The sequence below is a fragment of the Myripristis murdjan genome, chromosome 24 (genome assembly GCF_902150065.1).
Source record: "Myripristis murdjan chromosome 24, fMyrMur1.1, whole genome shotgun sequence".
Lineage (NCBI taxonomy): Eukaryota > Metazoa > Chordata > Actinopteri > Holocentriformes > Holocentridae > Myripristis > Myripristis murdjan.
The window spans coordinates 23,485,732-23,512,652 of NC_044003.1; the positions used below are offsets into that span (position 1 = coordinate 23,485,732).

General features: G+C 42.4%; 2 protein-coding genes across 5 annotated transcripts in view; both read right to left on the bottom strand.

Annotated features, from left to right (window-relative positions):
• Nucleotides 1-6,095, bottom strand: part of klhl29 (kelch like family member 29) — a 222,630-nt gene extending 216,535 nt beyond the window's left edge. For all 3 annotated transcript variants that reach the window (XM_030047294.1, XM_030047293.1, XM_030047295.1), the window contains exon 1: nucleotides 5,828-6,095. The gene's annotated coding sequence lies outside the window, so the exon portion shown is untranslated. The remainder of the gene's footprint in view (nucleotides 1-5,827) is intronic.
• Nucleotides 6,096-19,052: 12,957 nt separating this feature from the next.
• On the bottom strand, nucleotides 19,053-26,629 carry trib2 (tribbles pseudokinase 2). 2 transcript variants are annotated; one of them, XM_030047258.1, is made up of 4 exons: nucleotides 26,282-26,629; nucleotides 25,222-25,628; nucleotides 23,211-23,503; nucleotides 19,053-20,527 (listed from the first exon to the last, which is right to left on the bottom strand). In XM_030047258.1, the coding sequence occupies exons 2-4, from the start codon at nucleotides 25,489-25,491 to the stop codon at nucleotides 20,053-20,055; spliced, it is 1,038 nt and encodes a 345-aa protein (XP_029903118.1). In that variant the 5' UTR covers nucleotides 25,492-25,628; nucleotides 26,282-26,629; the 3' UTR covers nucleotides 19,053-20,052. The 2 variants fall into 2 exon arrangements, with proteins under 2 accessions (XP_029903118.1, XP_029903117.1); XM_030047257.1 differs by having other exon boundaries at nucleotides 25,222-26,629.
• Between the last annotated feature and the right edge of the window lie 292 nt (nucleotides 26,630-26,921).

Sequence of the window (26,921 nt, forward strand, 5' to 3'; positions counted from 1 at the left end):
GCAAAAGGCAACAAAATGTAAGCACGGAAGTTGTGTATGACAAATAAGCCGTAAAAATTGTAGAAAATAATAAAACAATAAAAAAAGTAGTGCACCATAAATAATTGTGGGGTTCTATAAACTACCAACTATTTTTCAAGGCGTTTAGGAGAGTGTAAAAGTGGGGAAGTGTGAGAAAGAAATGGATTACTCGCATTTACGTTCTTCTCTCAAGGAAAGCAAACTATTAAAATGAGTAAATATGAGCAATACAAAAACATTTTAACAGTGAAAAGTCACACTGCTGCAGAGGCCAGGGAGGACTGCTGGAGGAAAATTGCAGACAGTGTAAACGCGCAAGTAAACAGGCTTATCACTTCTCGTCATTAAGGCGCAGTGAGCACACTTTTCACTGATACAATATTCTGTCACCAGATCGAGTCTGTGAAGAGTTTGAATTCACAGAGTTGGCCTCTTGTTCCCCATAAAGAAATATCTATTGCTTCAATCGCTCTCAGAGATTCTAAATGAAAGAATTTCAACGCACTTAATATGTGACAGTAAATTTCATCCATTATTGATAACGACAGTCAAGTAATGTATGCTACCTGCTACTTGATAGAAGCCCTCTTTTATAGCATGAGTGGGCAATTGCCCAGGAAATGCTACAAACGTTTATTATATCTGTGATATAATTCATCATGGAAAGCAAAGTGGTTCACCTAGTCCCTAAACACCATTACCCTGCAAACAGCCCTTCTTAATATCTGTTAATTCAATAATATCTCCCTGCAGTTATTTTTATTACTTGTCTCATTCATATGAATGCAAGGCCTTTGTTTATATCAGGTTTCGAAGATGGAATTGATGTAATGACTAAAAATTCCATGGGATACACAGCGATGTAATAAATAAAAATGAAGTAAACCTTAAGTTACCTCCATAATCCCCATAATCTAGGTTGCTAGTACACTCCTCTGGCCACCATGCTGCCAAATTAATTGGTCACAGAAATATATTTAGAAATAGTACCGATTGTCATGGTTTATAGCGTTGCCCTTAGGCATTATTAGGACACATTTATATTTTGACATCTGAGGGAGAGAAGGAGATGGCCGTGGTCTCTCAAGGAAATGAGATCTTATCGTCTTTCTCTCAAGGCAAATTTCTTCATATCATCTCGATATCAAAGCAGCACACAGCCTACCAGCTCAAGAAAGATCAAGCATCCTCATAACTCTTTGCTGGAGCCCGTTACCTTTGATACACTAATAAATGTAGCCAAACATTCTGACACCCGCTATGATCAGCGAGAGGAGCGGATCTTTTCAAATGACGGAGTTGAAACGAGCCGTCTTCAATGCCAATCCTCAACCGTGAACCATCTCCGGGCTACGGGGTTGTTTTTTTTTTTTTTTTTTTTTTTTTTGGTTTGTTTGTTTGGATGCAGCCATTGTTTACAAGAGCCCGAGCATGATCTAAGCTATGTCTTGGCTGTCGTTTGACTGCTGCTCTCGACTGCTACGAGGAAGAAAGGAGTAGGCGCGTTGATAGGCATGCATCACTCGGGTACCCGGATGCGGCTGCGGCAATGTACCTTCAACAGGCTGGATGCTCCTATCATGATGGCTTACAGAGGGAATTCAGATGACACATTCTAGAGAGACAAGGGATACTACCTCGATGCCAAAATCTTGAAAACGACACCAATACTAGAGCTTTTATTATCAGTAACACTGATACAACTTCCTTCTCTCATAGCCTGTATGTTTAAATGCTGAAATACTTGAGAGCTGCAGTCAGAACATTTCATACAGTTCCTCTAATTTGAAATTTTGATTGGCTGCCTCCCTTTCTACTCCAAGGCTGTAGGCCAATGTTGCACTTGTTACTCAGCACTCTCACTCCTACATGTTTAAATACTGCTTATTTGTTCATCTTCAAAGAGGCATGCCGTGGAATCGGGTATTGAGGACCGTGGAATTTCACTGCTATTATTACCAAAAATACCAAAATGATGATATCTCTACCTCGCACAAAAATAAGCAGGGGGATGGAATAACTAGCCGATGTTTTGACTGGACTGAACTTGAAGGGTGCACGGACCCCGACTAGAGACACTGCTGTGTTTGCTGTCAATTATCTAAAAACTGGCATAAGCTGGAATGCATTTGGTTTTCTCTCCGGTAAAAAGCCGTACAAGCGTCAGCAAAATGCAGCCTCCATTAACATCAAATGAATGGGGCAGCTGCTGCTACATGTTTCAAATTTTTGGGCAATAACACACTGGCTAAGCACAATACACTGTTTGTTGTTGTAATCAGAGGTGATTTGTGGTGACTTGACCAACAATTATGAAGCATGTTGCGGATGCCCATAGCCCTCCCCTTGCCTTTTGTATTCGCTGTGGCTAAATTTTGCTGATGTTTGTGTGGTTAAGTGAAAGACGGCCAAGCCACGCATTCCAGTTTCGACTGGTTCTTGGCCTCTTCGGCTTAGGCTTCATCTGAACATCACATGAACGAAAAACAGCCATTATTCTTTAATTTATTATGCATTACTGCCATTCAAGGCTCCCTGTGAACACCTACAACCACCACAGCCAATTGATATTCCTCACATCTAGCATTTCAGGAAATATTTAATTTAACCATATAGCAAAATTATAGATAGGTGCAAAGCCTTCAAAGGCATTTTTTCCTCATTCAGTGGAAATTACATCATATATGCCTGTGTATATAAACTGCATGATTAACATACCGTTAAAATTGAATAACACCTTGAAGATAATTTTAGCATTTAATTATTTTCTTGATTTTACTTCATTGTCACCTGCCTACAAACATAAGAGGCTTCACAAATTCAATCACTGGCTTGCCAAGTGCTGATACAAACAGAAATTCGACTGGTGCATATTGTAACGGCTGTTTTCTCAATGCATTGGATATTTTCTAACTCACATATTAAAACACACACACAAAAAAACAAGCAGTAACCTGAGAGAGCTAAGAACTATATATTTTGCTGCTTATTCTTTCCTATGAAATCCACTCAGACATTTTGAACTGGCATGTGCACATCATTCAGCAACATCTCACCATTTCAGCTTCTGCAGAATAGATCTGTGAAAGGCGAAAAAAAAAAAATGCTTGTGCAACTGAATTGCATAGACTCAGTGTAGTTTGTAAAGGATTGATTGCAAAGAAAATGGTCCCCCTCCCCTCCACCTCCTCCTCTGAAACACACTGTGCCCTTGCAATGAAAGGAAAATGAAGTTCACGGCATCCAGCAAAGCCGGAATAAAAACACACATAATTCTTCTTTAGCACAGCTTTCTTTTTAGTGGGGGTTGGACTGGTCCAAATTGGCCTTTTCAGTGCCTGCTGTGCTAATAGCCTTGCTTACTACCAGCATCAGAATCACTTTAATCGCCAGGTACATTCACATACTAATATGCTGCTTTGGTGAATCGGAAAACATAACCAAAACAAACATAAAGAAAGAGACAAAGCACATTGTAAGAGACGCGAGGTTTTACACAGTGGGAATGGCTCCATCTCATCCAAGCTGCTGCCATATACAGCCTAGACACCATTATGTTTACCCGACTACCGCTCAATGAAAACACCGTCTGGATTTCTACAACCATGTATGGTGGGAAGCCTGGCATAGCTGCTGTTCTCTGGACTCCTTTAAACTATAGTGTGTATTTCCCCATCACCATCAGCAAAACCACTAAATCAACAGTTCATCTAAATACAGGCATATCCTTCCTCTGCCCTACCTTTTTTTCCTCCCCAATCCATAAACCAGACCCACCAAATAAAAAGGGACTAAAACAAAGGAAATTAAATCCTTAACCACCCTTAAAAAAAATCTCCTTGTTATTGTGACATTCCGAAAAATTTAAAAACAAAAAAAAAAGCCCCAAAGCTATTGTAATACGCTGACCACAACAAGCCTTTTCCGCTTGTCCCTTTCTAATACCAGGATAAATGCCTCAGGGTAATTTTTAAATAAATTCCTCAGGCCAAAGCGGTTCCCCTGGCCACCCTAAATCATGTTTGATATAGAAGGATTATCCCTGATTGAGCTTATCGCAAAGAAGCTTGTAACAAACTAGAAGAATCGCCAACAGTTCCATAGAGGGAAAGCAGGAGCTTACTTGACTATAAAGCTCAGTAGCTTATAAAGCTACGTAGAAACACACACACACACACACACGCATATATGCACATCTCTTTATGCAGCATAATCATCCACCTGCAGCTACCGGGTCCCTCTAAATATGCAGAGACAATTCTCGGTCGTATAGATGAGGCGAGAAGACCCTGCTAAATGGCCCCAGCTCTGAGGCAAATGCATTGTCTCACCTCATCGAGTGCAGAGCTCCCTGCTTGCTCAGGGAGGACAAGAACTAAAGCCTTTAATCCCTGCCTTGATGCACGATAGCCTGGTAGGTTTTCAAATGTCATCAATGGAAGTGTGTCCCACTCCTGACTCACATGTTTGTCTTGTTAATACAATAAAAACGCTGAAGGGGGGGCATCCATTTTATAAATAGAAACCCCCACTCAGGCCAGGGTTGTTCATCCATTTATATATATATATAGAAATGCCACGCTCATGTCGGAGCTTGTAAACAGCTATCAGTGCCAAGGCAAGAGTGTTGGGCTAAATCCCACATGCAGACATGACAGGTGATATAAATCATGCTAAATATGGATAGTGGATTAAATGTGATAATACTTTGATCAGGATCAACTTCTTTCTCCTGTCAGTGCCTTTTCACCTCCACTGGCCTCATGCAAACAAATGCTTTGCCACTAAAGAGTGGCCAGCATTTTGGAAACAGGTGGATTCGGTGTTAAAGGTGATATTCGGCACAGGCTCTCTGGTTGAGGGGAGAGAGCAGCGCTCCCCATCACAGCCGCTGCTCCATTTCTCTGGGTCTGGCCAATGTTAACAGCACCTGGAACTTGTGGTGGGTGATGTTTTGTTGTTTGGACTGCGCAAATGAGTCTTGTGTGATGGGTTATGTAAATGTGCAGCCGATGATAAGAGGAGTTTATAAATATACATATGCTTTGCAGAGTGAGCACAAACATACACAGCATGTGAATGATGCTGCAATCTCTGCATTTGGGATATTTTTGGAATCATTGCAGAAATCAATTATTTATTGCTGCGTATTTTAAAAAAGCACATTCATGAATTCAGGAATGCCACATCAAATTCATTCTTTTTTTTTTTCCATTTATTTGATGAATGGTTTACCAGCGTTTTTAGGCTGGCAAAACCTCTCTGACATAAATTCATACTTTGTTAGCATCAAACTGTTTTAAGTTGCAACACAAAGGGGCTCTTTTGTTGTTGTTTTTCTGAAAACAACCCTGATTTTTATTTATACTGCTGGCTGTCACCCACTCCAAGTCCTAGTTTACCCACTTTTTTTTTTTTATTATTATCATTTATATTTTTTATTTACCACTGCCTCCTTGAATGGGATGCAGTGATATTTTGCTAACCTGTTCTGTTTCTGTCAGCAGCTCTAAGACATGCAGGAAGTTTTTTCCTCTCTTCCAGGAGCGCTTGCGCACAACGTGAGCGCCGCACACACCATTTGGTAGGCTATGGTCCTCAGCTAAGGGGTGGCAGTGGAACTGATGATCCTCCTCTCATTCATTCACGCCATTCACGATAGGACAAGTGCCTGTGCACGGTGCACACTCTGCCTGACAGAGAGCACATCACACACACACACATGCACACACATACAAAAAAATCAACACAGGCCTGCATGAAGTGAGAGTGGCGAGCTGTCCACCTCCACTGACTGAGCTCTTACCTCCCTGCTCGCTGCTTCTGTCCCCCGGCGTTTGTCCTTGTTTCGCTACGACGCTTATGTATGAATGCTGTCTTTATCCCGCAAAGACTGCTGTTGCATTTTACAGCAAAATGTACAACACTGTCTGGCGGCAGCGGCTGTGTGCTGCTTGTTAAATGTCCAGTCTTTGCTCGGCTCTGCACGTCACCAAGTGGAGTGGACGGGACTTGGCAAACGCGTCTTTATGTGCTCGCAGCACGGCGGCGGATCTGAGATGTAAGCGCCTGCTTGGTCGGACTGGCACACCGTGTGGCTACTTTACTCCCGATGCTGCTCCTCCCCTTCCCACTCTCGCTTTCCTCACACCAGCCCTACAGCGCCCCCCGCTTGCCGGTCGGCGCAATTGCACGTGCATGCAGAGCCGAGCTCGAGCAGGCATCGGCTGAGCGGCTCCCACAACGGGGTCCTGGGACCGCCGGGGCTTCTTTACGGGGTTCCGGAGGCTCCCCGGCAACACGTGGAATAGTCTCATTTCCTTTTTATTTCCACTCCCCAGATGTTAGCACAATGAGAAAATGAACAATGATGTGCAAATGGAACCCCGTGGTCTAATGTGCATCTATCTGGGGGTCCATTGCGTGAAAAAGCTTGGAACTCCTGCAATAGTGTACCCAAAGCACCCCGGGGTCCCAATAGGAACTGACAGCGCTGAATAATGAATTACTTGTAAGGTATAAACTGCCTGGCCTGATTAAAGATCACTTGTCTATAAAATAATTAGCATCTGATTATTGAGATTGCAGAGTACATATAATCTAATTTCCAATTATAATTTGTGAGGTAATCAAAGATGGGATTTAAATCGCTGGAGATGAAACTGATATTGGTGATTTACTTCATTTTGTGAGCTGAATAACACAAGGCATGCAGTTCTTATTGGTGACCCAACTCTGACCACATATAAGCTATATAGGGCTCACGCTTTGGAAATATGATCCATAAATGGAGTAACATGCATTAGTGTTTCTTATAATACATATATTTCCCGCTTTTGTTCCACAGGGCCCTTCACAGAACATGAAATAAGAAATCAGTGCTTTATGTTGTTAGAGAAAGCTTGGTCCAATATGCAATTACACTCAGCCTGCTTTGTCAAGGCACCTCTGACAAAAGTGTATGGTGTGCTGTGCTGTGTATGGTGACAAGAAAATACAATAATCACTGACTCGCCTACAGAGGTGTATAATACTTATGTACATTAATCAAAAGAATGCTCAGTAAGCTGAAAGGGTTGGTCTTGGTTGCTTTTATCACCGCTTCTTCTGTCTGCCATTTTTTGTAGTCAGGTTTTCAAAATTCATGGCAGCTATGAAATGCAGACTGTTAGGCTGGTATAGATTAGTGCAGGAAAAAGCAGGATATTGATGCAGAAAGTAAGATATATGCTTTTCAATACTCCCGAGGCATCCACCATTGCATCAAAATGTCACACTTGGCAGAATAGGGAGCAGACCATATCAGGGGTCAAACTCTATTTTGCAGGAATTTCAAAAGTCTTTCAGCTGTTGCCTACAGCCATAGCAATATGTTAGATGGTGTGAAATGGTGTGTGCTAAGACATTGTAGGGCCCAATGAGCCTCAACTGAACCGGCAGGTACTATCTTGAATTAAAAGTCTTTCATATTGACTGAGAAAAGCTTGCTATTTTATATCTGTTTGTATAAAATTACTTTTCTGACGGAATCTTATTATATTTGATGATGGAGAAAGCTCTGCGGGACCATTTGATGGTAGATTCGATAGCATGACTCCAAAAACAAAAGAAAAAAGGGATAGGGAGGAAGACACAGCACAATTCTGCAGTTAATGGCAGCCCCAAGATGCAATACAAAGGCTGTAAAAAAAAAAAAAAAAATGAAGAAAAAAGAAAAAAAAAAAACAATGAACAACAAGGAACCATGGTGCTCAGCTAATTAGCAAAATTATAGTGTATCTTTATCTGCTGTGACAGCAAAGTGATAACTTTAGAGTGTTTTGAACTCTCAGCACTTCGATATTAAGACATCTGAACAGGATATGAAATTTTATGAAAATCTTAATAAGCTTCTCTTTTTAATTTAAGAACCTTAGTTTAGTTTAACAGGCCAGAGAATCTCAAGGTAACATATCATGAAAGTCATATAGATTCTTAAGATATGTGGCTGGTGAGTTGAATTTAATTATATTTATAATCAAGGCATAATCAAATTTACAAGGACCTAATGTAATAATAAAAAAAAAAAGCCTGCATGCCATTATTTTTTATTAATTTAACTAAAAACACATTCAAATATATAAACTCTGTTGCCTCTGAATAAAAATCACCTTTTTCCGTTTTCTGCATGTAGTGGTGTGATTAAAGCTGTGTTATCGTTGGCAGGTTATTGTGCAATTACTTACCAAGGGTGCCAATGTTTCTGCAAAGCGCTGTGCTGCTCATGCCCTTTAGTATACCCTCAATGTGACAAAATCTGGAGGCTGTAAACAACAGTAATTGGGCTCAGGGGGCAGTGGGAAAAATAAACCACATCTATGAGTCTAACTATCATTTCATCTTGCTGTTTGTGGATTTTTTTCCCCCTGTATTATACACAGCAACTTAATGAAAGCAGACCAAAATAGTGCAATAATAAAAACAGAGAGTAAGGCTCCTGTTTCTCTCAGTAGTTATGTGTCTGGTCCACTTGAGCCAGAAGGAGTTGGAGGGCTGAGTGTGAAATCTGCAGCTGGTGGAACAAACTGTCCTGCTGAAAGACACCTGGAAACCAGGAAAGCACTTCTTTTCATGCCTGATGCTCTCATTCACTTCCACAGGCTATCCATCAGTGTCTTTTTATCTATTATTCACTTTGGGCAATCTATCAGCCTGCTTGTACTTTGCACTTTTGTGCCTACGCCACTGCTGTTACAAACCGTGTCATTGCTGCTGCACCGATGCAGTTCCTCGGCTTTTGTGCACTTGTGCTCGGTTTATTTCTATTGGCATGCCGCGTGTCCTCTGCAACATATGTGAGGTCGTGTCGTGTTTTGTTCTGCACATTGTGTCCCATATTGTGTAACTGTCCTCTCACGTGTTCACCCCGAGACATCAGGTTAAAGTTTTTCATGCATCCTTTGCATTTATCACCGAGTAGGAAAATCAAGTCATTCTGAGGACATGCACGGCAGAGTTTCAAATGATGAGATGCAAAATTTGTGGATATTTTGGTGTTTAGGTTTTCAAGTGGAGTTCCCAAAATTGAACCCCAGGCCTCTGGAAAAGTGTTTTAATCAAACTAAAATGAGTAATTACATCTTTCAAGTGGTAGAACGATTGCAAAAGTGTCTGGGGGACTTACATGTGACCAATGTGAAAGCTTTGCAGCCAGCCTTAATGTAATTATCACTGACTGGCTTTAAAAAAAAAAAAAAAAAAAAAAAAAGCTAGACCTGAGGCATACTGTTTGAGGATAGATTTTAAGATAATCCGAGCTCACCTTCAGATATAAACTCTTATCTGATAGACATTCCAGTATGCAAACACTGCAAAAATACATAAATAAATAAATAAATTACATTAAATAAAAACATATGTTGTGCTGCAAGCTGTATAATTTTGTTAAAACCTCTTGACACGGAAGACATGCAGACACGGAAATCTCAAGATGTGTTTTGTAGAGTTCACAGTGAGAATGTGCACATTGTTTCTGTCAGCTGAAAACCTCGTAACTCCAACCTTGGCTGTTTTCTTCTTTTAACATCAATTGAACAATTATATCCTCTACAGGTCGAGAAAATTCTGCAAACTTTGGATATATTGTGGTCAAGCAAAAAAATATTTTGATTATCAAGATTAAGTTGAGATTTTGGAAATATGAGGTTTTCAACTAACCACAGAAATATGCATAAATGTAAGGTTATTCCTCACTGAATCCCTCAGATTCATTATAGAAAATGATGTGTTTCATCATTCGGATATAAGTGGAAGACACACAACATGATCATCTTTGATATGATGAGATAACAACCAGTATTTGTATAATTTCTTTGAGTTTATGAAATAAACATTTGAAGGAACCCTTTTTTCTTTTTCTTTTTTTACCCTTTCCTCCATGGCTGCAGCATGGTTGCACAGAATTATGGGATCTTTTATGGTAGACTTCAGCTCTTCTCAAAGCAAGACTCTGATGCTGTCAATATTGTTTTGAGCAAAATTGGACAAAAGAAAAGAGGAGAAAGACGAGAGTGAACATCACATTTGTCCAAGAAAACAGAAATGAAGCAGACAGCAAGTCTCAAGTTGGTCCAGGGAGAAATCCATACAGGATCTGCGCAGAAATGAAACACATGGAATCAATCCCAAAACTCGCTGGTTAGACTCGTGTTTCTTTTGGAAGCATCACGGGGTGACCACAGAAACTTTGGTATTTTATGATTAATCAGCAGCTAAGACTCTCTGATTAGCCTGGGGAGCCAAACTCATGTTAACATCCTTAATTTGTGCATCTTGAAAAAGTGATCCTGATGTTTCACTGTGGGGGGGATGTGGGGGGACGGCATGGGCATCAAGTGAAGCCAAAATTTACATTCAGGATGACTTTCTGACTAGGGGATGGGAGCCATGAGGAAAAAAGCGTGGCAATGCCAAGTTTTCAGAAATGCAAATGTTTACAGCGGGGTGAATACTTGGCTAACATTCAAATACAATAATATTCACGCCACGCACCCAAACTATGACAGCAGTTTGCACCCCGTCTGTCTTGTTCAATGCAGTTTTTGATGTAAAATAAATTTCCCTCTCTGGCAGGGTGTTCCTTGTCTTGTCAATGCAACAGAGATGTTAAGCATGAAGTTATACAGCTGTCATTCCCAGTGTTGCAGTGATGTTGAATTGGCCTTTTATACAAGTGAAATGTGAAGTAAATTGCCAGTTTTGTAACAATAAACCTTGCAAATTGATCACAATGTCCCTGACTGCCAGCAGATTGTGCAGTTTGAGGAGTGACTTAAGAGAAGGCTAGACTTTGAATTGTCGCATTTTCCCTTCCGTCTGCCATGCCTGCAAACCAAAACAATTAGCGGGCGCAATTTCTCGAGAGATGACCACAAACTTACACTCTTGCTGCCGCAGGTGGCAAAAGCCTCTCTTCCAATTTAGAAGTCTAATTACATCACAGCTCTGCAGAGTGGTGTTGGGTTCATCGAGTCTGATTGTGTGTATGTACACGTGTGTGGGTGTTTTTTTTAATATTTTTTTTATGAGCAACTGTTCAGCACAGAAATCGTGACAAAAATCAGCAAAAGCAGAATGATCTGCAAGGTCAAGAGGAAAAAATAATCTCTTACTTGGCTTCATAATTGGCTTGGAGAATGCTCAACAATTAATGACTGAAGCTGAACAATTTGAACAGGCTGTAACTGCTACATTGTGGCGCTTACGCAACTCAGTACTCAGCTCACATATTTAGCAGGCAATCAGCCAAGTCAGCCATGATGAATTTCATACCACTTTGACTTTTTTAGAACTTTATTTGTAGGTACTTTTTTCAGTTTTTGACCCCACTGCACCAAAGTTTGTTCATATTAGACTGACACAAATTGTGTCAACTAACTCAATGCCACTAACCAAAGAGTTCAACCCTTTCAATTCTAAATTCCCCTTAAATTGTCTGGCATAATGGTATAACTAATGGCATGACACAGTATATTCTGTATCCAGTGGTTGCAGCTCTTCATTGAACTTGCACTGAGTGAAATATTCAGACATCAGAATCCAATGTTTTATGGCTGCACCATAACATCATATAAGTAACACCTAGACATCTTGTGCATAATTTTATACACATTTCACTGTAAGTCAGCATGAAATATTTGGTATCTTTGGAAACCTTGGGATTTCCAATACAATTTAAAATAAAAATCTGCTCAGCTGGGTTTTTTCAAGTTTGATCTGAGGCAAAGCCAGATTGCTGCAAAAGAGTACAGCTTATAAAATATACATGAAGAGCTGTGTTTTAAATGTATACACTACGTTTCATTCATATGTTTCCAGGCAGTTTTCAAGATGTTCAGCCACTCGCTGGTTTGAGGAATGCTACAGCCTTCTGACTTATTCTCATACCCCAAACTCGAAGCTGCACGCTTCAGAGGTTTTTTATCAAAAATGAGCCTGTGTTGTTTTCTGTTTTCTTCTTTCTTCTTGTCTAACACCTCAGTAAGGCACAAAACCACCTGTTTCACCCAATTATCCCTCCCACAGGGCTAGAATCTGGCAATTTGGTTCAGTCACGACTCTGACTTTTTTCTTTCTTTCTTTCTTTCTTTTTTTTTTTTTAACCAGATGATTTAAAGCTTTTGAGGGCCCTGAGCCAGCCCACTGGGACTGAAACTACTTGGTGAACTTCAGTTGCTTGTCAGGGGCTCAATTAATGATTGTGGTAACAAAAACATGTTGTTTCAAGTCTCACTCAATTGTTGCACTGTTAATAAAACATATTTTGGAGCAATATCAAAATGACATGACACTTAGCCAAAGCACCGTGCCATTTGCTCAGTAGAAGTTGCTCATTGCCTGCTAATTATGTTTAGAGTGTAAATAGGTGTTGCATGGATGTGTGTACAAGCCATATCTTCCAACCAAAGTCAATATTACATATAGGAAGGGCCTGCATGTCAGTGAATGAAGCAAAATGAAAGACATTAAATTTATCAGCAATGAGGCAAACATTAACAGTGTCCTTGGCAAACACTGAGCTATCACAAAGACGACTGGCTCTGCAGAATTGATTCCTCCGTGTACTCTTGGGGCCTATAGAGCACTGAATGTCCCATGATTAATGTATTCAGACACAACTGGCAATCAGTGCTTAATCTGGTGCATGAGAGTCCTTATATGGCAACATTCACACCAACTACAGATGTCAGGAATGAAGAAACGGTCTAATGCAGGCTGTATCATCGTCTCAGAGCCTTTTAAACAGTGGAGAGAAATGACAAATGAGCCAAGAAGATATCTTTTGCAACGGCTCTGGAGGGTGTGAAACCGCTCTGTGATCTTCTTCTGCTCCAACCAACCTTGCTCACACCCTATTTAAAGCCTCTAATGTTTGATCAATGCGTCAAGCGCCTCTGGATCGCTGCAATTAGAAAACAATGCAACAAAAAAGCTATTTTAAGTCATGTGCTATCAGAGGGAAGTGCAACAGAGAGGATAATTGGGTATTGACAAAAGGGTGTTGAAAAACAGGGACAGCATGCAAGACCGCTCTCCAATTTACTTTGTCATCTTGAGGCTGTGATTATGCTGTTTACTGACCAGATAATTGGGCCAGTGCTCGACAAAACAGCCATTTTTTTGCGAACTGTCAAATATAAGCAAGTTGCATTAAAAAAATATTCCTAATGCTTAATTGTGACTGTGTTTCGGTTGCAAGCGCTTGTGCGGCCTAACGCTGTCATGGCCTTCAGCCTCCCTGCGGTTTTACTCACTGCTATCCACTGAGGGGGACAATATTCAAAAGCAGAGTGGTTTTATGTTTCCTTGAGTGTAAAACTGATACTAAATGGCTTTTGAGGAGTAAATTACCAGATTAGGATCATCAGAGCTTCCATTAAATTTATTTTTTTAAGGACATTTAACAATTTGAATGTGTTTTTTGAAGACCACACAGTGAAGAGTAACAGATAGCATAATACAGAGTTGAACCTCAGCAGTCCCTTTTGATGGCATTAATGCATACATTATTACCCTAACCATCAATAAATACAGCTCTCTGGCAAAATGTAGGAGTCTATCTAGTATTAAAAATAGATAATAGAGAAACACTGGCCTAGAGCTTTTGAACCCTGACAAAACAGGGCATGCATTATACATTATAACTCTCTTTTACAGGCAAGTAAAGAACATCACATTAAAGTAAATTTGACCAGATAGGGAATGTGGTAGACCTTCAGACTGGGAAAAAAAAAAAAAAAAAACTCTATTTGAACAAGTTATGTCATCACATATTCAGCATAAAAATCAGTTCACTTTCTTTTCCCAGAATATGTGAAAAATCTACGAGTGGGGTGAGGTTTCTTCTTCTTCTTCTTCTTCTTCTTCTTCTTCTTCTTCTTCTTCTTCTTCTTCATCTTCTTCTTCTTCTTCTTTCCAGATTTTTTTTTTTAAATCACCTATAATTTTCTTGATACTAGTGATCTGCCTTAATCTGCCTTATTTCAACATATTTATGCTTGTTGCCAGGAAAAAAAACATGCCAAAACAAATGAAGTTGCTTGAGGAAAATGTGGGATAATGTAATGTATTAAAAAAATTAAGATTTACAACTTAATTTGAAATTAAATGATTTATTGAAGCTTTTTTGCAGTGCATGAAAACAGACTACCGGCCACTTCCACCCGAAAATTCTGTGACTGAGCACCATCTAGTGTTGAAAGCAGCGTCTCTAATCTCCACTCCCAAACACAACACATGATGACTTTTATGCACATGTGCTACAGGGAGCTGTGTTGTACCTTCACACTGTCTAAATGTAATATAAAGTGTTGACCCCCTCTTGTTTTGGGACAAAATGGTCTTCACTGTCGAGTGGAACAACATGTTGCTCATACCCGAACGATTAGCTGGCATGCTGGCGAGTAAAACTCCCTTGGGTTACTTCTAGAATTTTTTCCTAATTAAAGACCTTTGCTTGGCTTACATAATTGCAACATTTTGAATGACGTAATCAGTGATACTTGAGATAAAGCTTGTGTAAAAGTGTCTCACCTATCCACCTGAGTGAGTCTGAGGCTTATGCCCCTCTCTCTCTCTCTCTCTGTTCGTCCCTCTTGCTCGGTGGGTCTTGTAACTCAGAGCCAGCAGAAGCCTCATGGATGGGTGGAAGACAACAGAGGCCATCTGTTGTCTGTGTGTTTTCCTTGGTGCCCTGCCACAGAGCTGTGCCAGAACACCCAAGGGTACCCATGTGCACTGGCCTGCGCCTGGGGACCTGCTCACCGAAGCACCTTTATAGCCTCCTGGCTCCACTGGGGATGCCTCTGTTCTGCCAAGCCGAGTCACAATAGCAGCGAGGTTTGAAAAGGGCCTTGTTGTAGCAGGATCGTTACACAACCATGCTATTAACCTTAATTGGACCAGCTCGGTGGAACACAAAAAACTTTCACTGCTCCCAGACAGCACAGTTGTTCCCTGGAGTTACATAAAATCGAAACTGAACCCGCTCAGAGTTAATTGAATTGCAGAATACTCATATTCCTGCAGAAAACTGTGGAGTAACAGCGCGGGAGTAAGGGGGCTGTTCATCCTCCCTTGTTTCTGGGCAAAAATAATGTTATTGCCTGACTGATTCTTAAACTGGTTGAGGTCAGATGCAGCCTAGGAATCATGCACATAAAAATAGCAAGGCACTGAGGTTCAGCTCTCCTCATAACTGCTGCCAAATTAAGTCTGTTTAGGCTTAGGCGGGTCACCTTTGGATAAAATATGATTTGTCGCACTGTTGAATTTGAAGAACACCATCTATCTCACAAATCTAATTTAAAACAATACATCAGCATCCAGTGGAGCTGCGGCAGCAAGCCAGGGGAAAGTGAGTGAGTGTGTAAAGTACAGTCTGCGCGACACATATTTATATAGTGCGCCTTTAAATATGGGGACAATCTTAAAAGCAAATACCACTGAATTTTCAGCTTCCTTGCATTGAGACTGTTTGGTCTGCATAGACAGTATTTACCACTATCTCACACAGCCATTTGTCACAGAAAAGAGGCTGCCGTTCCCCCCACAGCCGTTCTCCCAAACCAATATGAAAGAGAATCAATTGCAAAAGACGATTTCTGTGACAGGAGGAAGAGTAACTACATGTGTTTTATATAGATGCAGCACCACAAAACCTTTTGGATTAGACAAAAGGCACGTAAGGCCTCATAGTCAGTCATCCATCCATTATTAATGGAGCACCTTCAGGTTGTACTTTGCTATGCCATCATGTTAAAATCTTGTTCCTCTGATTTCTTGCTTTGACAGAAGGTTAAAGCCATTAGAAACATAAAAACATGCTCAAAAATGAAGGATGAACTCTTGAGTTTGAATGGTATTCCCCTTTAACTAAATAGCTGTGGCACAGTGCTGGTGTTACAGTTAGCTGCAAACACACATGAATAATTTAGCCCAAGCTGGAGCCCTTTTTCTAAGATCCTTTTCGTGTGTTTTGAAATGGTTTGTGAATGTCAACAGTTTTCATCATCGGTTTGACAGAATGTAGGAATGCGCGGTACTGAATGAACAGTGTAAACATGAGATGAATCATTCATGTCAACAGGCAGCACAACCAAGTAGGGTAAGAAATGTGGCTGCCTGCTAGTCGCTGCTCTCTTGGCTCACGAAAGCCTATAAATTTTTATCTTGCAACTGATAATGACTTTGCAACTAAAATCTTCTAATTTTAGACATCAGGTCAGATTCAATCAAACCCGAAGCAGTAATAAGGTTTGCCTAGGGATTGTTTACACCGTAAAAAGGAGCTTCTGCCTCAGCAGAAGCTAATTAGTGAAAGTTCTAATTGCACAGATTCCAACTTCTCAGACTAATTTATATGTGAGGTCTGTGATCACAGAGTTTGGAAAATGTGTCTAATAAAAAGCTTAAAAAAGGCGGATCACACAGTTGACGTACATTCTCTTCACATTAAGGCACAAAGGCTTGGCACAAATCAACCTTGCCATTCTCAATGCCAGCCAGCACCGGGTGCTGTAATCTGCATGCCTGCACTTTTTTGCCACTAGAGGTCAGACCAACACGCATCAGCGACGCTGGAAGCGGTCCTTCTGCTGCAAATGGGCTCGCTGAGCATCCCCTTTCTTTCACTTTCCCATCCTTTACACACCGAGTGTTCCCATTTGCATGTGTGTTTCTCTCATAAACATTTTACAAGACGCAGAGCACACAGTACAACAGCAATCCATCCGTTTAAAAGTTGATGAATAATATCGCTGGGAACCTCTTTTAAGAGTGCTGCCAGGAAAACAATTGTTCCATAGAGCTTGTGAAATCATTGTTAGTCTCCAAATAACCCCTTGCCCTCATTCAGCTCACTATCTGGCAGCGCAGGCAGGACTCTCCCCTTCACTGAGATACACACAGGCTGTCACAACAGTGTACCAGCAGGTGTGTAGCAGACCCATGACTTTGTCATTGTGTGTCAAAGGACATGTATTTATGCATTTATCCTTTATTTACACAAAGAGAGATAACAAGCATTTTGGCTATTACAGCAGCTGTCTGCCTTGTCTGAGAGATATAATTTTAATCAGGATTACTCTGCACAGACATGACAGGTGGAGGAGCTCCGCACAGGACAACCAAGCTCAGGGCACATACACAGGCCCACAAAACCAATACACACGCATGCACACACATAAACACACAGCAGATGATGTCCTGGCACTGTAGGAGCAAATGGGATCCAAAGTGATTTTCCTCCTCATGGGGATGCAAAGACAGGAGGAGGTCAGCGCAGTCAAAAGAGGTCATCTGGCCTCGCTGAGCTACAGTGTTGTCATACCGAACTGAACAGAGAAAACAACATAGTTAGGAGTGTCTCCTGAGAGTGCTACCAGGAAAAATTATTTGACTAAAGAGCTTTTCCCAGTGCTTCACTTGTGCAATCATTTAGATGGAGTGGAGCTGACAGAGCAGTTCAGATGGAGCAAAAGCCTTTTCTCCGCACACACTGGGAATAGTGATTCAATTCAAGTTCAGTGTGTGACTGCTGTCTTGTGATGCAGAACTGGGAAGTGCTTTTGTTAAGGCACACTAGCTGAAACTGTATTGGGTGTATGATGGCTATATGAGTTGGGGTTCAAAATCTCTACATCACAGACCTAGAAATACTCAGCTGGAGCTCGGGGATAAACACTCCTCTCTCTGTCTTGTGAAATATCTCATCAAACGAGTCATTTGATAAAGAGTTGAGACTATATCTTCTGGATTATCCCGTTCCCAGTGCACATTTCAGCCAAATTTAGCTGCATTCTGTTATGAAGACTCACACTGAGGACAGTGAGTGACCACGCCATGAGCAGAGATGCCACAACCGGTTACTTTTTTGTTTGTTTAATGAGGAGCAGGACAAAAGAAAGGGCCATGCTTATGGTGAGGTCAGTAGTTGTTAAGGTGCCGATTCCACATCAGAAACAAGTGGGATCATCATCGCAGTGGCAGATTTTTTCACTTGTTTGAAGAAAAATGAGATTTTTAGAATGAATGAGGATAGGATTTGCTGAGATAGAGACTCGTTGCGGTGCAGCTTAGGGAAACCTTTGGAGTGTGATGGGTTGTGTTGCGATTGTGTTTACTATTAGCTTTAGTGCAAGTAAAATTCAAATGTAGGGAAGAAAAAACAGAGTCTTATAGCAGTTCACAATTTATTTACTGAATAAATTTGGACAAAACACCAGAATCTGTTACGATACAATCAGAACATCCGAGGCAGATATCCCACCATGCACCAACCCCCTCCGTGAAACAAAAGGACTAAACATTAGCACCAAATCAGCACCAACTTAAATAAAAAGGTAGCTCAGTCTACAAAACAATAAAAGCAATAGTTGTTTTGAAAAGCAACTCAGAAAGTAGCAAATTGAGAATTTTTCACGTTAACTTTTCTTAAAAAACAAGCACCCCGTCCCCCCACCCCCTCTCCCCCCTGCTAGGCAGGCTATAGCATTCATAGGGCACATGCCAATGACTAGATAAAAACACAAATTCAAGTAACATTGAGATACGACAAAACATGTCCACTGCTACCCATTCCGAACGTGATCATTTCACAGAACCTACGCAGGCAGTAGAAAACTAACATGAGGCCCTGGAGAGACCATGTCATAGCAATAGTTATCACTGAATAACTCCAATCAAGTCGAAAAAAGAAATGAGGGAGACCGAGTGGCATGGGCGGTCGGGCACAGGAATACTGGCACAGAAGATATATTGGTTTATTCTAAAACTTCAGACAGACTTTTTCCCCGTTGCACCTGTCCTGTGTCAAAAGATATTGCCTACATCATACATGAAAAAGGAATCTCTGAATAAAGAAAAACCCTGCAATGTATTTTTTAAATATATTTATTTATATTTATATATATATAGTTGTTACAATTTAAATAAATGTTACGTTTTTCGTTCCTACAAATGAAGAATGAATTAAATAAGAGGAAGCTAGTTTGTAAGAGGTGGAATCATTCGTTCACCTAACACATCAAGTGCACGATGCCGTATTTGGAGGCTGACCAAGAGAACAGTTTCAGATTGAGGTTTAGGGGAGGGACAATAAAGCAGCAGTAACAACAGAATGGAATAGCTTCAAAACAAAAAAACAGGACAAAAAAAGTCTTGTTACTAAAATAAAATGAAAAGTGTAGTAATGAAGACAGTGTGGTAAAGGCTTAAAAGGTTGAGGATGTAGAAATACACAAATTACTGAAAACAAGTCAAGTAAACGAGCAGTTTAAGTGACCATCTGTGTCAGGGACAAAGATTTCTGAATAACATAAATATGTCCTTTTAGAGACAAATGAGAGATGGCGACACAAAACATAGAACACAAAACAAAGATGAGGTCATCCATCTAGATGATCGGGAGCACAGGCATAAGCTGCTCCATGTTGTAACCAGCGGTCCCAGGTCAGCGATAGTATCACTGTGAACGACTTGAACAACAGGGTTTTTGACTTGTGATTTATTTCTGACCTGGGTCTCTGGTTGTGGATCGGTGCTACCTAAAGCTGTGACATGAACAAAACAAACTGTAAAGGAGTGGTGTTGCCGTTTTGTCAATTCATTTCGAATTGTTCTCCGTGATTTCCTGTCTGTTCTCCTGTCCCTTCATGCTTTCCATAGTGTCAAGAACGGTGTATGTCTCTACTTTTAAAGAGCACCACATTAAACCAAACAGATCCAAAAGAACATTTGCTACATTGTTTGCGACTTGCATGTTTGGCGGCGACAACCCCCGAGGGGGAGTGCGTCCCCAGGTGATGTATAGATGCCATTTGTTATGCCAGGCTCAAGGTTTTCCATGAAATGGTGGAAAGAAAACGAGATGGAAACACCTTTATTGTGAGTGACAAATGTTCACCTGTTTAATCTCTAAACTACTGTTTTGGCTCTGCTGTGAGCGTGGCGAGCCGACCGTGGCAGAGTCGTCCCTTTGTGCTTGGTGTTGGCTCAGCTGAAGAACTGCTCCAGCTCCTCCTCCATGTTCACCTCAGGCACCATCTGCTCCTGCTCTCGTTCCGCTCTGCCCTGCACCGCGGCACCCCCCAAGGCCCCCGAGGAGGCAAACCAAGGGTGCTCCAGAATCTCCCGCGAGGTGAGGCGCTCTGCGGGCTCGCGGCGGAGGATGGAGCGGATCAGGCACTTGGCCTTGGGCGTGAGCGTCTCGGGGATGCTGAAGTGGCCCCGGCGGATCTTGCTGAACAGGGAGCCGGGCTCGACGTCGTGGAAAGGGTATCGGCCCACGAGGATGGTGTAAAGCATGACGCCCAGGCTCCAGACGTCGGCAGCCTTCCCCGAGTAGCTGCCGTTGGCATTGAGGATCTCAGGACTGACGTACGCCGGGCAGCCATGTTTGTCTGACAGGGAGTCGTCGTGACCATCCAGGATATAAGTGTCCTCAAGGCTCTCCAGCTTCACGAGGCTCCTGGAGACACACAAGGGCACACAAAATACACTGAACATGATGCCATCTTTTAATAAGAAAAGGATACATACAAACATGTAATGATATAAAAGACAAAGCCTATGGATGCCAACTAGATAACAGATTACCCACTGCTCACAGTAAAGTGAAAATGAATTTGAGGGAATTGAAAAGTACACAAAAACATTGAACAAAATCATTGGGGTCAAGTAATTCTGATGGTCATCCTACTGTTTTAGATACATCACTTTTGGGTATCTGAGGAAGTAGAGCACATAATGCTCTGGGCTTAAGTTTGACATTTCCTTTCACTTAGATAAAAGCACTGCCAAATAGCATCAGCCTATAAATAGGTCTTTTTGAGGGACCTCCACAATTCAAAGAACCCTAATTATGGGTGACTGATCGTCTTAAGTTGCATGTGTTGAACAGTTTCACTGTGAGAAGAACGGTCTTAACAATGTGGGCTTTCTTCTTTGGCTTTTTCCCTTAAAATAGCATCCATTAGACTCTTCTCTAAACCCCACAACAGCAGCCATGAGTTTCTGAGTGCTGATGATAACGGCTGGCTTTTCAGTGACATTGTTACGGAGAATCTTTAGAGGCTCAGGCAACAAATTTTCCACATGCACGGCGAAGGAGACACTTGTGAGGCGGCACAAGTGCTGCCATCTGTGTGCGAGGGCTGTGAGACATGATGTGGAAGACAAAGAGACTGTAGTAGCATCTTCAGGGAGTAAACTGAGCTGTGCTCCAGTTTAACTAGGAAGAGACAGAGCCAAGAAGCACTGGCTTATACATATTCAAAACTATAATCTTTGCTGTCTGAGACACGTGCGTACACTTTCATGTAAGCCCGCTCAGTGGCTCAGTGATTCATTGCCAGTAATAGTAATCCGTCTTTGTTTGAGGAGCAGGAGGCCTCACCTTATGTTCATATGCTGCAAAGTGTTTCTGCATTTTCCATTCAGGAAAATTTGACTGTTTTTGTGAGGAAAATGCCCTTTGATCTCAATGAGAGATTAAGAGCCAAATACTTATTCAAATATAACATGTTAGTGCCTGGATAACAACTAATCCGTAACGACGTGTGAGAATGTGCAATACCGTGAGAAGGGTTTAAAGAAACAAAAACACACAGATGGCTGTTTGAAGCAAATTCCCTCACCTGTCAATCATTAAGGGACAATGCTTCATCCATTTTTTAATCACAGAGTAGCCTTTTTATTTGAGCTGTTCAGGATCTAAAATATGTGCTGATCCTAAAAATATCTCTTGGTGCAGGAGTGAAGAGATCACCATGCGTGATGAGGCCAGAGCCTGCGAAAGGTGGCTCTGCTGTGCTGTTGGATTCCACTCATGGCCAACCTTTGACCTATGGACTTTACACACACACTGATGGTTGGTCAATGGCTGACAGCAGTATGACATAACCAGGTCAGGAACTCAACACATGCTGTGGAAACCTGCTGTGGTACTATCCCCTTACATCTGGTCCCCCTCTTTTTTTCTTCCCTTCTATGTGTTCACCGCAACCCTTTATCATACACTTGGGATTGAGCTCCATCTCCATAGCAGCGTCTTCTTCTCACCGCTGTACCTTCATGTCCACTGAGCCAAGAGGGCTGATAAGTTACCAGAGGACTCCTGACAGGGCATACAGTCCATGTGCCCCAAAACTGTCACCGCTGCTCTTCATATCCAGTAGACATCAATCATTTAAGGGGGGCTGGTTTGACATCGCAGCCCTGGAGCAGGCTGGTATGACAGCCAAGGTCACTGGACCCATATTGAATACAGCAGGCAGCTCAACTTCCCTTTTCCATAGTTAGTGCCAGATGGTGACGCCACTCTTTCAGATAGAGGGCATCGAGTGGCAGCCTGTGCCTCTGCCACAGGGTATTAGATGAGGACAAGCTGGGGAAACAGCTTCCCTTGAAACCATGGATGCAGCACTGATAGTACAAGCTCTGAGCAGTGCCCATTGAGGATAAAGGGGTCATAACAAACTATTTTTGACATAGCATCTACACACATTTTTAGGAGTATTAAATTGGTGAGGCGATCACAGGTTTCCATGGAAACAGACAACGCCTGGATTTAAGCGGTGCAATTTCCAAACACTGCCACCAGGGGTCAGTAAGCTTGTGTGTACTGTACACATGGTTTACAGTCCACTGCTGCTGACCTCTACAGAAGTGTAGCCTTAAATGGCAAAAGCTCTGCCTAATTGAACATCTGTCCCACCATAGCTAAACCTGGGAACTTCTCTGTCTCTACTTATCAGTTCTGCAGCTGCTCTGCTATCTGGGGTGGAACAAATCCAACAATTCCCTCTGCTTGACATGATCCACCCTAAATTTGATCCCATATGCCAATCTCCACATGCTAAAAATTGCACTTCCACTAGAAATGCAAAAAAGCCCTGCACAAAATAGCTGAGGGAAACACAAAGGGCTTATGTTTCCTGCACGCTGCATAATATCTGGGCTAGGCAGTCTGGTATTACACCGTCTCAGTTTACACTACCTTCAGTGTGATATGCAGAGATAACATTGACACAATACTGTAATATCACATACCACCTACAAAGATGAAACAAGAAAAATATAATTAAGTGCACAGTGGCAAGCAAAATAGACAAGCAAAACTCAGCTGAATCTTTGGTGCCTGTTCGACTCACCTGTCCTCATTTTTGAAGACAAACTTTCTCAGTTTGAGGTCACGGAGGACCAGTCCGTTGTCGTGGCAATGCGCCACAGCCGAGGCTATCTGATGGAAGAGTCGGGCAGCCTCGTCCTCCCGCAGCTTCTTGCAGGTGCGGACAAAAGAGTGCATGTCGCCATAGCTTCTCTCAAAGAAAACATAGGCTCGTGTTTCCCCAAGCAAGATCTCCAGAATTTGGTTAATGTGCTGGTGCTGCCCCAAAGCAAAGTAGGCTGCCAGCGACTCCTGGTAGCGGCCAATGTCGAAGACCTGCAATCAGATGAGGGGAGAGATTCACATTTTGTGTTTGGCCAACATTTTATCCAGAACAACTTATGGGTGCAATAATCCCATAATTAGGCTGGGCAGTTGTCTTAGGGTGAGAACATGTAGGGAGAGCTCCAAATCAATTGTGCCAAACGGTCAGTTATTTGCCCTTTCCCAATGTCGATACACATTTAAAACCAACTGGGTAAGTGCAAAGTGTTCTTCAAGTAAGCCAAATGTGAGAAATCTGCCACCACATCAGTGTTTCACTTTGTCGGGGCAGGGAGGGAGGCAGGCAAGTTTGTGAATTGGAATGTACTGCAGCCCGGGGTTGCAGTGTCTTTCGTTTCCATGGCAACGCTTCAATTGACTTTCAGCACAACCAGCTCAGGTGAGAGGGCTTCTCTGCTCACAGTCAATACAAGCACTTCCCGCAGCTCTCACGGTCCAAACCCGTGACCTAGGCTTCCAGCTTGGCAGAAATTATCAATCCTGCAGGTAGAAACTGATCTCTGGTGCTGCTTTGAAACAGCTACAGACAAACCGAGGTCAAATAGTAAGGCTAGCACACAGGTTGTGCCAACGGCCATGAATTTATTATCACCATGACGACACATTATATGGGGCAAAAGGTATGCTCCTGTTTATAACTATCATCTCATTTCATTGAGCCAAATAAGCCTGCTGAGAGCCCCTTTTGTGCTGAATACACTCCAGGGACATACTGGTGTCCTAATAATTAGTAATAAAAAAAAAAGTCAATTTAGAATGCAATGCATGTGTGGTTGAGACAATGAAGATGTGCATAACATTTAAGGGAACCGTGGTCAAGTTCTTATGGTTAGATGGTCAAGGACCAGCCAAAGCCAGTGCAGTTACTGAACTTGAAAACTTCTTTAGCCCTATCTTGTTCTCTCCTGTGCTCTAAAAAAAAATATATTTCGACCGCATAAGCGCAATATGAGCACATACATGCAACAAATATGTCTTCGAGGGCAAAATAATCCTATTCAGTTTACACGATGAGGCAAAAGGCCACGGGTGAGCGGGGATAGGAGTCGGAGAGAGGAGTGTGTGCGTGATTACTCACTCCTTTGTCAATGTTACATCATGCAATCCAAACCACGCAGCTCGGCCCATTCACTTTTTCCATTAGGCTCCTCTCTCGGCTCTCCATTTACAATTCAAGGCTTTATCAAGAACTGGTGGTGGGGGAGGCGGGGGAGGAAGGGGGCTTCCTAAACGAGTAAGTACATTTAGGAGGAATGTGCACTGACATATGGACATAATCACCGTAGCAAAGTTAAATAAAAAAGATGCGTGATCTGTGGTCGTTTTAAGGGGAAAAATAGCACCGACAAGAACAAAAGAAATGCAGAGAGAGCCACTTTTCTGCATTCAAAGAACCCCCCTCTCCTAAAAATCGCATGGGTAGAACTTATACTCGGATGATAATAGTGAGGCTTCCTCTTTAAAGTGGGAAGAAAATGTCGGGAAACTACTCTGCAAATAAAAACCGGGGGGATTCAGTATATGGGGGTTAATACCCATAAGGAACCATAACCATACATCCTGATAAATGCATTTAAAGGGTGCTACTGGTTGCAGGTTGTTGATGTGTCGTGGTCTTTGTCATCAGGTAAAAAAAAAAAAAAAAAAAAAAGAGAGAGAGAGAGATAGTGCCAGTCCAGTGGTTGCAGTGTGCCCACCATGATACTAACCTTACATATGAGCTCTTCCCCGCTGTGCAGGTGGGCGGCTCTGAAAACGTGGTCTCCCTCCAGTGGCTCCAACAAAAGGTAGTCCCCGATCCGGGAGATACAGTGTGAGGAGTCCGGGGTCTCCGGCGGGCTGGGGGACCCGAGGTTGGGACTGAAACTCTGATGAGACTCTGTAGTCCTTAGGCAAGACAATTCTTCGAAATCGTGCGATTTGTGTCGCGATCTCCCATAACGTGAAATGTTAATAGGATTTGACCTCTGTATGTTCATGAGGAATGGTGTAATAACGCCACAAAACCGGGGCCTTCCTCCTCCTTGCTCCTCTTCTCGCTAGGGAACCACTTTGATCGTTGTAAACTCAGTGCAGGGATATAACGCAATGGTCCAACACTGTTATTTTAGTTGATCTTGAAATGAAAAAAAAAAAAAAAAGAAAAAAAAGAAATGATGATTTCACTGCGACTCGACGTGCCTGATTATCAGAGAAGGATAATCGACAAAGCTGCTTGGCTGGCTTTTTCTACAATAAGAGGATGGGGGGTGTCTATGATTGTTGCAGAGTTTGGCTGCTCCTGTGCCCCCCTTTGTTTCCCATGCAAAACGCCAAGACCGGGCTAAAATGAAAGCATTACTAACTCAAGATGACTAGAGAGCTTTACAAAGACCTGCTGCAATCTGACTAGCAGCGCGAGTAACGTAGGCAGAGTAAAAAACTGCAACAAAGGCTACCAAACGTGAGCTTTACAATGAATGAAGGCTGCCAAGTTAGCCCACAGTTGAATTTGCTAGCTTATCTTGCCGGTTAATAGTATGGCACGTTTCATAAAACAGAAACAACCCGTTTAATACAGCTTGCAGGCACGGAGACCCCTCAAAATGTAGCGCCGGTAAAATAAAAAGCAAGTTTTGCAAGCTACTGAATTCAGCTGGAAGCGAGACACAATTGATGGCTAGCAGGTGCAGGGCTATCTAGTTAGCTTCCTCGCTAGCTAACTAGTATCAGGTCAGTGCACGGCCTTGTTTCCCCAGTTCATATCCATGCACGGCGATTGTCATCTACCACATAAGGAGAAAACCCCATCCGGAACTGCTGCTGGAGTCCTTTTGTTGTTGTGTGCGGGAGTCGACGTCCTCTCTCGGTGTAGTCCAGATGAGAAAAGCGCCGTCTGTGTGCCTGCTGCTCTAGGTGTTGGAGGGAAGGGACGGCCGGCCGACTTTCCCAGGCCTATCCCTTGATTCAGCAAGACATCCTCTCCCGTGGTGCTGCTGTACTTCTTACGTGGCTGGGAATCTAGTCCATTCAGTGCGGAGGGAGGTCAGCCGCGCTGCACACACACACTGCACACTGCGCCTACAGTGCAGGAGCTGCCTGCTTGGCGGAGGGGCTTCCACACGCGCACGCATGTACACACACACACACACACACACACACACACACACACACACACACACACGCACAAGCGTACCGCCCCGCCCCCTTACGTCACTCACACGGCGAAACCCCATTGGCTTTAAAGCTGACTTTTAATATGCAGTCATGTGAGAACCATGTAGTGTAGCTACACCCCCAGGACTCTAAATGTATCCCATGCTGGTAAATTGGATGGGAGGGGGGTGGGTATGAGAACACAGCTACTGTACGTGGTGTGTTACAAATGCGTTTCCTCCTGAAATGTCATTCATAGGGAGGCAAGGGAGAT